Below are 11,404 nucleotides of genomic sequence, written 5' to 3' on the forward strand. Positions count from 1 at the left end.
ACAAGGTTAAAATTTAGCTTATAAGCATCTAAATATTAAGAAATAAAATTCACAATTTGACCTACTGTTTACTGATCGGTGCATGACTCATTTCAAATACTACCTTTATTTTCTTATCTGTGAAGATTCTCAGTGCACCACCAGTTAGACCTGAGGAGGCATCTTGGATGAGAAGCGAAACATCTTCTAGAAAACATCACGCCTAGTTGCCTGAGAAAAATGACTTAGAATAATATACTGTAGGTGTAACAAATTTTGGGGGGAACAAAATACCTGCAGCATATTAAAATCCAAACTGAGGAAGCCTCTTTCATGAGAGACAAAACGTCTTCTAGGAAACATCACATCCAGTTTCCTCAACTGAACTTTTCAAGCTTCCCTTTACTCTCTTTTGATACCAAGAGTATGAATTACTGTAGCAACTGACTGCTTACAAATGAAACACTAGTTGTCAGTTTTGGCCAAGTAAATTTATTCAATTTTCATGATGTTTCCACTTCAGTTCACCAAATGAAACCCTTCTCAGCCAATTTGACTTTTAATTTGCCAACCCAATTATGTCCAAGTATTTGTCAGTGACGCTGCGAGTCTTCTTTGTGAGGTCGCTCATCACATTAAACAGACCTCTCAGATGAAAGAGAAACAATGCTTCGGGATCAGCATCCAGGAAAGGCTCCAGAGTCTTGGTTAGTGTTGTGTTCTTTGATTTGTGATCATCCAGGGCTACCAGGCTGCTCTCCACTGTGTTTCGAATGGCCTTCAGCATCAAGTAGTTGGTGTAGAGATCTCTGCAGGTCTCATCTGCTGCTTCACAGTCAAAGGGGACGTCTCGCAGCAGGCTTGGCAGCAGAATGGTCTTTTCCATGTCGCCGACAGCTGAGCTGTATCGCTTCAGAGTCAAAAACAAGGTGTTTTTGTTGAATTTGGCTTCAGCGGACTGCATAGTTCAGGTGGATCGCTGTTCCTGAGCTGTGGAAGGGACCAGAAGGTAGATGGATGCAGTGCAAAGCTGCTGGGAGAGATCGCTTTTTAAACGAGCAGCAAAGGTGGGTTGATCAGTGTGCTTGTGTAATTGCATCGTCCGATATGTTCAGGCTAACGTTTGGGTGTTATTCGAAGTCAAACCTTATCTTTTCTCTATTTACTTTACGCAACACAGTCTGACATTTTCTAATATTTGAACTGCTAGCACCAAAACTTATCTCTGTGAAATCACTGGCAAGCATGATGATGTTTGAATGACCTTAAAGCAAAGAGTAATGAAGTTAGTTATAACCCAAATTTTCAAACAAGAAAATAAGGATGCTGTTAAAAATATAAAAAAAGAGAAGTTGAGAAATCATAGCACATGATCACACATTTCTAATATGTTAAAATAAAGACTTGGGAACTCAATACATGATAGAAAATCATTTATGATACAGAGATTTTAATACAAATGAGACACAAAAAAGAATGTCTTTTAATAATAGAATGATTGTGTTGTAATAGTTGACAATGGTCAGCAGAGGGCACTCTTAAGCTAATTTATACTGGATTTAAAGGGATCCACAAAAGGAGGTAGATAACTACTTCCACTTGTAATCATATAAAAATACAGATCAGTTGGTCCCAACAGCTGAAGCCAATGTCTAGTCTAGATCAAGCCCAAACAGATTTCTACCATCTTGAAACGTATTGCGAAACCTTTTTACCCATTACGCCACAATTAAATATGCATTAGTTCCTTATTTACATAATATTACACAGAAACAGAAGGTTGCAACTTCCAGGAAAATCAAAAGCATTTCCAGTCCAACTAACTGTCTGTTAGAAATAAAAAATCTTTACATTTTAAGATTTGATGTAAAACTACAAAATACAGACAACTACACCTGGAATACATGTTTTTGTTAATTTAAGGAATTTAAAGATGGTAATTGTTTTAATGGGTTTCATTGAGGGAAGAGGTGGTATCGAAGGAGGGATTTACCCATGATATAAGTCATGCAAAAGCCCCACAGACACAGGGATGTCATTGGTGGCACATTGCCTCATCCCTCACAGTTTTCATTACATTATGATCATTGGATTTGTAATCAATTACTCAATGTAAGCCTGCAGATCCAAGAAATCTGAATACATTAGTAACAAAGATAAAAATATCTTCTGCAAGTAAAATAATCTTAATTTTGAATCTCAATCTTAAAAATGCTTTTTATGGATGCCTGCCTTAGATAAAAAAAAAAAAAAAAAACATGCTTCAAACTCCGCCCTTTTCTAACAGGTAATTGCTTCATATTTACAACTGAATTTTAGATTTTGTAAACAAACAAACAAACAAACATATATGTAAAAAAGACACTCCTTTCACTTCCACTTTTTTCAGCTTTAAAGATATTTCTTCCCTATCTGGAGTTTAACCTGAACAAGGACATTGTCTAATTACTGTTAATATGTGTGTGTATCTATATATATATAGATATACACACACATTGACCATATATAAACACATTGATCATAAAGGCAATCACTCTCATCTCAGTGGTGGAAAAATAATGTACAATACATAATATGTTCTGTTAGTAGAAAAAGCTGTCTTTGCACCTCTGGTTTCAGGCTAATAGCTGTTACTCACAGTTTCCTGTGAGTAACAGCAGTTTTCAGCCACAATCTACAGTTCCAGTTAATCTCAATATGTTTGCTTACATACTGAGAATAGTTGAGATTAACAACACACTGAATAATAAAGTGGATTTGATTCATATGTTGCACAATATGGAACCATGAGCTTAACATTTCACAGAGGTCAGTTAGTAAATCTTTTGCAAAAATATTTTCAGCCTAAACCAAAACTGTAATCAGTGTTCTGCAAGCACTGGCAGAGGAGATAAAAACAATTTCTGTGCCATTAATTGTTACTGTCTGATAAAATGTTCAAATCTTTAGAAGTCTTTTTTTTTTTTTTACAAAGCATAACTCGGCAAAACGTTTTCCAGTTTGTTGAGTTAAATCTCATTTCACATTTCTCCTTTGACCCTTGATTATGATTTCCAAGACATTTGTGAGATCCATCATCCTTGTGAGCATATCCATGATGTCAGGGTGCTCCTTCGCTCCGCTGATGAACTCCTCCAACGTCAGCTCACCTGTGAATAAAGGAATGAAAAGTCTATCTTATGCATTTTGGATGTTATTATTTTATTTTGGCAAAATGGAGCCAAACATTCTGAAATGCACTTGAATTTCAGCCCACCTGAAAAAACAGACATTGTTTTTTTTAAATAGGGTGGATTGTTTTTTAATGTGAAATTCCAATAAACTTTTTCATTTTCTTAAGTTTGAAGGAAAATAATGCACATTTGAATGAAATAAAATGATTATTTTCTTTATCCAAGTGCATTATCCCCCATTATATCTAATACCAATAAATAAAATCCATTGCAACCATCTTAGTTTTTAATGTCAACTAATGGACAAATTGATTGAATTAATCTAACATTAAATATGGCTTTAACCGCCACATAGACCAAGAGGTCCATGGTTAACCTGGAAGGGAGTGGGGTAGAAGGGAATAGCAGCATAGTGGTTGGGGCATTTCGCTTGGAATCCTGAGGTTCTGGATTCAAGCCCAACTCCCATAGACTGCCAACACTGCTCCCCGGGCGCCGCACAATGGCAGCACACTGCTCCCTAACGGGATTGGTTAAATGCAGAAATAAATTTCTCCAATGTGAGATCAATAAAGTTCAATTAATTAACCTGGAGGAGCAAAGGATTCATCCACAGCCCAGGAGGGGATCTGCAGACAAGAAACTAGCACTTACACCCTCTACAGATCTCTTTTGTTTTTTTCTTTTTATTTTGTTTTACTTTTTTGAAGAAAAAAAAGAAAAAAAAAGCCATCGTGGAACTAATACTGCAGAAGTCTAATTTAAAAGGGAACACCATTTCTTTTATATTGGGCCCTTGTCTTTCCGTTATTACATCATGTTCTACTCACCCGTATGAGTTTTGTGTCATTTGGAGCCGTTCTTAAGCTATTCCGTTAGGTTATATCCAAGTAATGTCTTCCTATGGGCAACAACTTGATGGCACAAACTGAACTGTTCATAATTTATCATTTATGGCACACCAGCATTCATAACATGTAGGCGAATCACTGTCTCCCAGACATCCACGGTTATATTTTTCATATTTATTTTTTTTTAAACAAAGCGGAGTGTGTATGACATCATCCGCGCGCGCCACCTACCATTCATCCTGTCCATTGAACTGCTGCTAGTTTTACTCACATGCCTGAAAGATGTCTAGTGCTACTACCACAGATGATTTTGCTCTGGAAATGGAATTGAACGATTCAGATTAGCTAGCCGAATGAATAGAAGGGGTAGAGCGTAGCCGCCTGTGGCCCGGGCTGCCTGTCACTACTCCAGTCCGCATGCGCGGATGACGTCATACATGCGCCGCTTTGTTTAAAAAAGATATAAATATAAAAAATATAACCAAGGATGTCTGGGTGACAGTGATTCGCCTACATGTTAGGAATCCTGGCGTAAAGAATAAAGAATAAACAGGCTGCCAGAATAAAGAATAAATTATTAACAGTTTAGTTTGTGCCTTCAACTCGTTGCCCATAAGAAGACATTACTTGGATTACAAAACCAGATATCTTCAGAACAGCTCCAAATGACACAAAACATATATGGGTGAGTAAAAAATTATGTAATAACTTTAAATCAAGGGCCAAATGTAAACGAGACTGCATTCCCCTTTAAGGTGAGTCATGAAGCTTACATGGTAAACATCACGTAGAAGAAGGTGTTCTGTAACATTTTGTTTTTAATTCAAATCAGTTTATATGAAGGGAACCTAACAATGTACATTACTCTAAACAAACATTATCTACAATCTTAATTTTTTAATGAAAGACTCCAAAAGGCATAAGACTTCAACTCTGAGCTGGATGATGACTCTAAACACACAGCTAGAGCTACAATGGGGCGGTACACATGTGGACCAACAGCACATGTATAAAGACACTCTCTATTACTAAAGGGAAGAGTTTCCCTGGAAAACTAAAAACTTCTTAACATTTCTTTAACTTAAGGTACATCACGATGTATATTATTATCAGTCTTTCTTTCATTTCAAATGCAACCACTGTATTTGTAATAAGTGAGAAATGATTTATTGATAGATTTAATACAGTGCACTGCTTTTTGAGGTTTGGCAAAAATGTTGACTGTTTAGTATAGATTTGATATGAATATTAGATATAAAAACTATATGATATAAAAAAAATCACAACAGCTCTGGTTTAGATAACAGCATATTTATGTCCTGGAATGGCCCAGTCAAAGTCCAGACATTAACCTGCTGCAATCTAACAGACAGCAAGAGCCATGAAGGGTGGATAGAAATTTCCCTTTCTACATTTACAAAGTTGGTAGATGCTTCCTGTTAAAGCTAGTAGTACATAGTATGGATTCAGGAAGGCTGAAAAAGAATTAAGGCAGCATTTTTTAAATAAGGATTTGTGAAAACAAAGGAATAAAACCATGAATTCTTAAACGTTCACCTCTCAGGACCATACTTTCCATTTGTCATACTGTACCACTCAAAGACACAACATCAAATTATTAATAAATAATTTGTGTGTGAGTGTGTGTGTGTGTGTGTGTGTGTGTGTGAGGGGTGGGGGGGGGGGTGGCAAGGAGGGGGCAAGGAGGTTAACTACTACAGCATTGTGTTTATTACCTTCTCCCTTAACATCAATTTTCTCATATATAAGTGTCACAATCTCCTCTGGGGGGATCTCATAACTTCTGGTGATATCTTGAATAGCCTGTAAAGGAAATTTAACACCAGCTTTTAAATCTTGCAGTAGGTTATAGGTTTAACATGAAACGGCTGAATTTATAAACAAACCAGGAGCTCTAACAAGCTAAAAAGTTGTTTAACATTTATTTTTACCCTGACTAAATTAGTAAGTACATTTCACAATAAATACACACTGATGCAATGAATTGGACCTGTGTGGCTTATCTAGTCACTGAGTTAGATAAGACAACATTTAGCGCAACAATAAGGTAAGAGGTGCCCAGATTAGATGTCATGTCCAGTACAGGAGCTGTTAATAGCAACGCTTTAAGGATTCAAAGAAGCAAGCTCTCATGCTCTGCATGTCTGACTGTGAAACATCAGTGAAATACTAACTCTACCTTGAATATAGTTTCCAGTTCATCCTTGTCAATTTTTCCGTTTCCATCTTGATCAAAAAGCTTGAAGTACCACTTCAGTTTCTGATTTACCTCGCCCTTCAGCAGTAGACTTATAGCTGCGATGTATTCCACAAAGTCTAAATAGCCATCCTGCAGGAGACAACAAAGACAACATAAGCATCAGTTCATTTGCTCCACAATCAACATCTTCTTTAGTTAAGATTGTAAAAATCCGGACCAAAAAATTTTATATACGGAATAAAATTTTTCTGCTAATAGGTCAACTCTGTCACTCTTTCATCTTGGTCATGTCACCTTATTAAAATCATAAAAGCAGAGTTTTCTTACCCCGTCCATATCAAAGGTGAAGAACACCTGGTCAACATAACTGCTGGCCTCCTCTGTCATCCCATTCATGTCAAGCATCGTCTTCAGTTCAAACAGAGTGATAAGTCCAGATGGAGATTCCCTCATGAATTTGGTGTACCAGTGGTGCATGTCCTCTTCCAAGATATCATCCAGGTTTGAGCTGTAGGAACCCATCACTCCTTTCGAGGATTCTCTTTTTTTTTCTGCAAGGATCTGGAGGTGAAACCAATGCTGGGAGAGAAAAGTTTTACCACCAGCAGCAGCACCTAGGATTTCTGTCTGAAACTCAATGCAGTGAGTCTGCTCCTAATCTTTAAGCCTAAAAGAGAGATAACGCTTTAATTGGATAAGTCAAGGCTTCCAAGAACCTCAGGACTTTGAGTGGAGAACAAAAGCGGAAATGAATGTCATTATCTGCTCTAAGTGTTCTGAATTGTGGGAGTGAGAAAAAAAAAAGAAGCTCCTGCAGGTTTGACAGTTAAACAGACGCTCAGTCCGCTAAATCGGACCGCATGTGTATCTGTGCATGGTGGTGGTGACGATTTGTTAGTAGCATGTTATGCTTTTTCCTTAAGTTTACTACTGTAATTTTACATAGGCACCACATGTAATGAGGTATAATGGGGGCTGGGAGAGTTGCCAGAGCTTGGCAAAACAATTTTCTTGGTTCTCTGACCTAATAAAACATTTCAACTGAACAACAGAACAGAAACAGGGTGTAAACTGAGGATCAATAAAGCAGCCTTTACATTGTACAGTGCCTGCAAAAGCATAACCTCTTGAACCGTTTCTAATTGTGTTGTGCCATGATAAACCTTATTAGGGGGGATTCTTCAAAAAGTTTCAAATATAAATATCTGAGAGGCTTCTCCTGCATTTGGATTCTGCCATTTTAATCAGATGCTCCTATAATGAAAAACCAAGAAAGCCAGTTGGCTTTAGATTTGACCAAACTTATAAAAGAGTGTACCTGCGGGTGACCACACTTTCCTTGAAGGATTTTACAGAACATTAGTAAATTAACAATGTCGTTAAAACCAAGAAATCCAACAGACAGATCAGGTTGAAAATATGAAACGATATTTAAGATTTTGAACGTCTCATGAAGAACCTTTCAATAATTTATGGAAAAATGGAGAGAAAGAGTGGGGCACAAGGACAAACCTATCCAGACATATGCCTAAATTGACTGGTTCAGCAAGGCGAGGATGCAGACATCTTAAACATGCAGGCAGAGATATAATCAAAATATGTTCAATTTTACAAATTGTAGCTAATAATCCTAAACAAATCTTGCCCTCTGGCTAAAATTGACCCGGCTTTAAAAGGGGACGGGCAAATAGCTGCGTTTAGATATGCAACATTGACTTACATTGCAAGAACTGTAATGAGATGGGCCTGCAGAACTGTCTAAGGAGACCTGAATAAAAATGTATAGTAAAAAAAGAAAATAGATAAAATAAAATAAAGAAATTTGTTAGTCTGGAACATAGAAGCTCAATACAGTTCATTTCATGCTAATGTGAAAACTTAAAAACAGTTCAAGGGGTATAGATATGGAATAAATAAAAAGAAATGGAGCTTAAGAATGCATCACATTTGAACTGTTTGTCAATATGAATAAGTGACGTGCCTGAGAATAATTTAGATTTGAAATGTTCGCTGCAGCCTTGAGAGTAACCACTGCTGTTTGCAATAAGGCTATCAAAGCTGAATGAGCTCAGTTGAGTAAATCTGGCTTTAGGCGGCTGACAATTCTCAAAATAGGTTTGAGTAGATGGACCACCACCAGCAGGGCCTGTTAATGTCTATTAACCTATTAGATAAAAACAGCAACAGTCAATGCCAGACTTACACATCTGAGCTGAGTGGAGTCTGAGATGAGTTTGCATAATTATTGTCATGGTTGAAATCTGCATATTAAATTTTCCTGACCATGTTGAGCGCTTCCCAGGACATCCCTTCCTATATTCATTGATTAATCCTTTGATTTTAAGTTACTTTTACATCCGCAAACTAAAAAAAAAGCTGTTTCCACTGCATCAGAATTTACTCACCCTAAAAAAAATACTTTTTACTTCACTGCAACTAAGAAAAAAGGTTTATAACTTTAAGAACCCCATCTACTTTCTTGTAAACATACTAAGGAACTACACATTTCTTTAAGATTGGCATTGTGTGTAAAGCAACTCATTATTCACCATATTTTAAAGTGCAGCCCCACCAGCTGCTCATTAACATCTACAGTGTAGTGATAGAAAGCCTTCTGGTATAATGTTACAGTGTGTGGTTCTTTAAGAAAACAGGAAAACCAGCGGGTCATGAGGGCAGATGATTATTAGATCACAGCTGCATACATTTAAAACTCCTGACAAAAAGTTTGCAATATAATTGCCCCATCCTGAAACACAGTTTATTTCGCTCCAATCTATAATAAATAAAAAAATATATATATTTAAGAACCAAATCACACCCAGTGATCACATCACTCCCGCTAATTTAATGACCTTAAAGCAAGGAAACATCTTCAAACTTGGAAAAAAAAAGTCTTGTGGTTTTGTTTTTAACTTGTTTGGAAAGTCTATTTGTACTGTACATATAGTGAAACATATCGAAAAACAAAATCTGAAAAGAACAGAAAATACAAAAAATTAAAATGGAGTGTACAAGGAGGGGAAAAAACATACTGAAGAAACATTATGCAGTTATGAAAAAAGGCCTCAATATTCAGATCAAGTTTAAGATAAAATGGTTGAAAAACCATGGCAATAACAGCATGGGTGTAGAAACACGGTACAAATAGTAAAAAATACTATTTTATTTACCTAGTAAACTAGCCCCACTTGCCAGCGGGCAAAATTATCTTTGCCATTTAATCTCTCATTTAGTCTGGTTTATCAGGCTTCTATTTTATACTTAATATGTCAAATAAACAGTGGCGGTTCTAGACCAAATATACCAGGGGGCCCGGAGGGGGCCAGTGTTTTTTTAATGGGGGCACAGAAAGCTATGAAATAAAAAACAGGGCCAATTAGGTTAAATTAAAATTTTGTCTTATTAGATCAATATACATTCAGAATTTAGGAATTTTACATATTTTGACTTAAGTTAAAATAACCATTTTCAATAAAATCTGAATTAGAATTCAAGAAAATCATAAATTCAGCTGTAAAATTGAGAGTATTTTTTAAAATTTGTTTAGAAAAAAAAAACACTTAGCAGATGAAAACTGGGATCCTATCTCAAAACCACTGAAGCTATCACCATTATTGTTTTTAAATAATTAGTAAAATAGAATTTGTAAAGAAAAAAAAAACATGAAATAGATACAAAGGACCTATTAGTAACCATGTCTGTTCCTGTGCATATCATCATTAGAATTTCTTTGAGCGTTATGTCTTCAGTACAGTGGCCATAACAGGGGCCAGGACATGATCTACAGGGGCTCTGGCCCCCGTTGGCCCCTGTCTAGAACCGCCCATGCAAATAAACATGATAGTGGTGAGATCATCATGTATACTATGTGTCAGCTCCAGATCTACCGCACTTCTTGTTTTCTCAATAACAGGTAACTTTCTACGGTTCTTACTCAGTACCTACTTAACGGATTTTGGTAAATTGTAATTTTGGTAACCCTTTGAATCTGTTTAGGACGTCTTCTTTAGGAAGATCTCCTGCCTTCCTGGCTCATTTCTACAAAAAACACTACGCCCTTTAATCAATGTTTTTATTCTTGTTCTAAATGTTGACGAATCTGTGAATTCATAACATAATTTGGAGTGTTTTTCTTGTGGATATGTATGTATCTCTCTTGTGTATGTAAAGCAAAAAACAAGCATCCATGAATTCATAAGCAGATTTCTCAATTACATGTGATTTGACAGTAAGGAATAAATCCAAATGTGTTGTCTGATATGTTCAGATTTTAGATGGTTGCACATCTAGAACCTAACCCTCTAAGGTTAATTTAATGGTCTTCCAAGACTCACTTATTTAAAGTAAATACTAATTAAATGGCAGCTGTATATTAATGATGATCACATTAACAGCTGTTTTTACTTTAGAGTAAATCTTCGCTATTTTTGGAGTCTTACTGGATTGCAGCCATGTTGATAGTCACAAAGGGCATAAAATCCAAAGAAACTCTGACTGTTGTGTTTGTTGAAGTAGTTAAACATTGACAAAAGTAATCATAAACTTCAATAACCTTCTCCACAACCCCATCCAAAGAACTACTTAAAAGCACTGAGAGATAGTTTGTCACTTAAAGGGAAAAAACACCAAAAAACACTTAAACTGCTAATTAAAGCAATAAAAAATACTGAAAGGTCTAATATTTAAAAGAAAAATACATGAATAAAAAAACATTGCAGTTCATAGTTGGGCATCTAAGTTTATCACTTGGAAATGAGAAAAAAAATCCTAAATTCCCTGTAGTTTATTCTAGTGTTTGTTGCACTTTATGCAAATGTTTCAAGCAGCTTTATTTACAATATACAAATCATGCCTGGTCACACATCAAAACTGAACCAGTATCTGAAGCTCTCTGTATAAACACATCTATAAACAGCTTATTATCATTTTCCCGTTGTACAACCATACTTAATTCACATTGACAAAGTTTTTACAAAAGCCTTTGAGGCTCGGCAATGAAGGTAATAAAAAATAAAATCTAAAATACAACATTAAAAAAAATGTATTCTATCTTAAATGAGAAACAATAACCATGTGTTTTGGGATTTCCCCAGCAGATGATTTTCCAGACCTGCTCATCTGATAGTATTCACATGGGCAGTATGAATGATCGGCCTGTGGTGTACAACAGGAGTCAA

The 11,404-nt window shown here is 36.1% G+C and overlaps 2 protein-coding genes across 2 annotated transcripts; both read right to left on the minus strand.

The window, feature by feature from the left end:
- Positions 1-451: 451 nt before the first annotated feature.
- Positions 452-1,668, minus strand: LOC119789518 (thyroid hormone responsive). Its single transcript, XM_038294435.1, has one exon. It carries the CDS (start codon positions 941-943, stop codon positions 539-541), a length of 405 nt encoding a protein of 134 aa, XP_038150363.1. The 5' UTR covers positions 944-1,668; the 3' UTR covers positions 452-538.
- Positions 1,669-2,933: 1,265 nt separating this feature from the next.
- On the minus strand, positions 2,934-6,833 carry guca1c (guanylate cyclase activator 1C). The gene is made up of 4 exons (XM_038294434.1): positions 6,552-6,833; positions 6,204-6,353; positions 5,740-5,827; positions 2,934-3,128 (listed from the first exon to the last, which is right to left on the minus strand). Exons 1-4 carry the CDS (start codon positions 6,744-6,746, stop codon positions 2,995-2,997), a joined length of 567 nt encoding a protein of 188 aa, XP_038150362.1. The 5' UTR covers positions 6,747-6,833; the 3' UTR covers positions 2,934-2,994.
- Positions 6,834-11,404: the final 4,571 nt, after the last annotated feature.

This window comes from Cyprinodon tularosa, unplaced genomic scaffold, assembly GCF_016077235.1.
Source record: "Cyprinodon tularosa strain WSP-4 unplaced genomic scaffold, ASM1607723v1 ctg34, whole genome shotgun sequence".
Classification (NCBI taxonomy): Eukaryota; Metazoa; Chordata; class Actinopteri; order Cyprinodontiformes; family Cyprinodontidae; genus Cyprinodon; species Cyprinodon tularosa.

Coding starts and splice junctions, on each gene's coding strand:
- LOC119789518 (XM_038294435.1), bottom strand. CDS start 943: ATGCAGTCCGCTGAAGCCAAATTCAACAAAAACACCTTGTTTTTGACT.
- guca1c (XM_038294434.1), bottom strand. CDS start 6,746: ATGGGTTCCTACAGCTCAAACCTGGATGATATCTTGGAAGAGGACATG. Junction 6,354..6,551: donor TCACCTTTGATATGGACGGG/GTAAGAAAACTC, acceptor TGTCTCCTGCAG/GATGGCTATTTAGACTTTGT. Junction 3,129..5,739: donor AATTGATGTTAAGGGAGAAG/GTAATAAACACA, acceptor CTTTATTCACAG/GTGAGCTGACGTTGGAGGAG.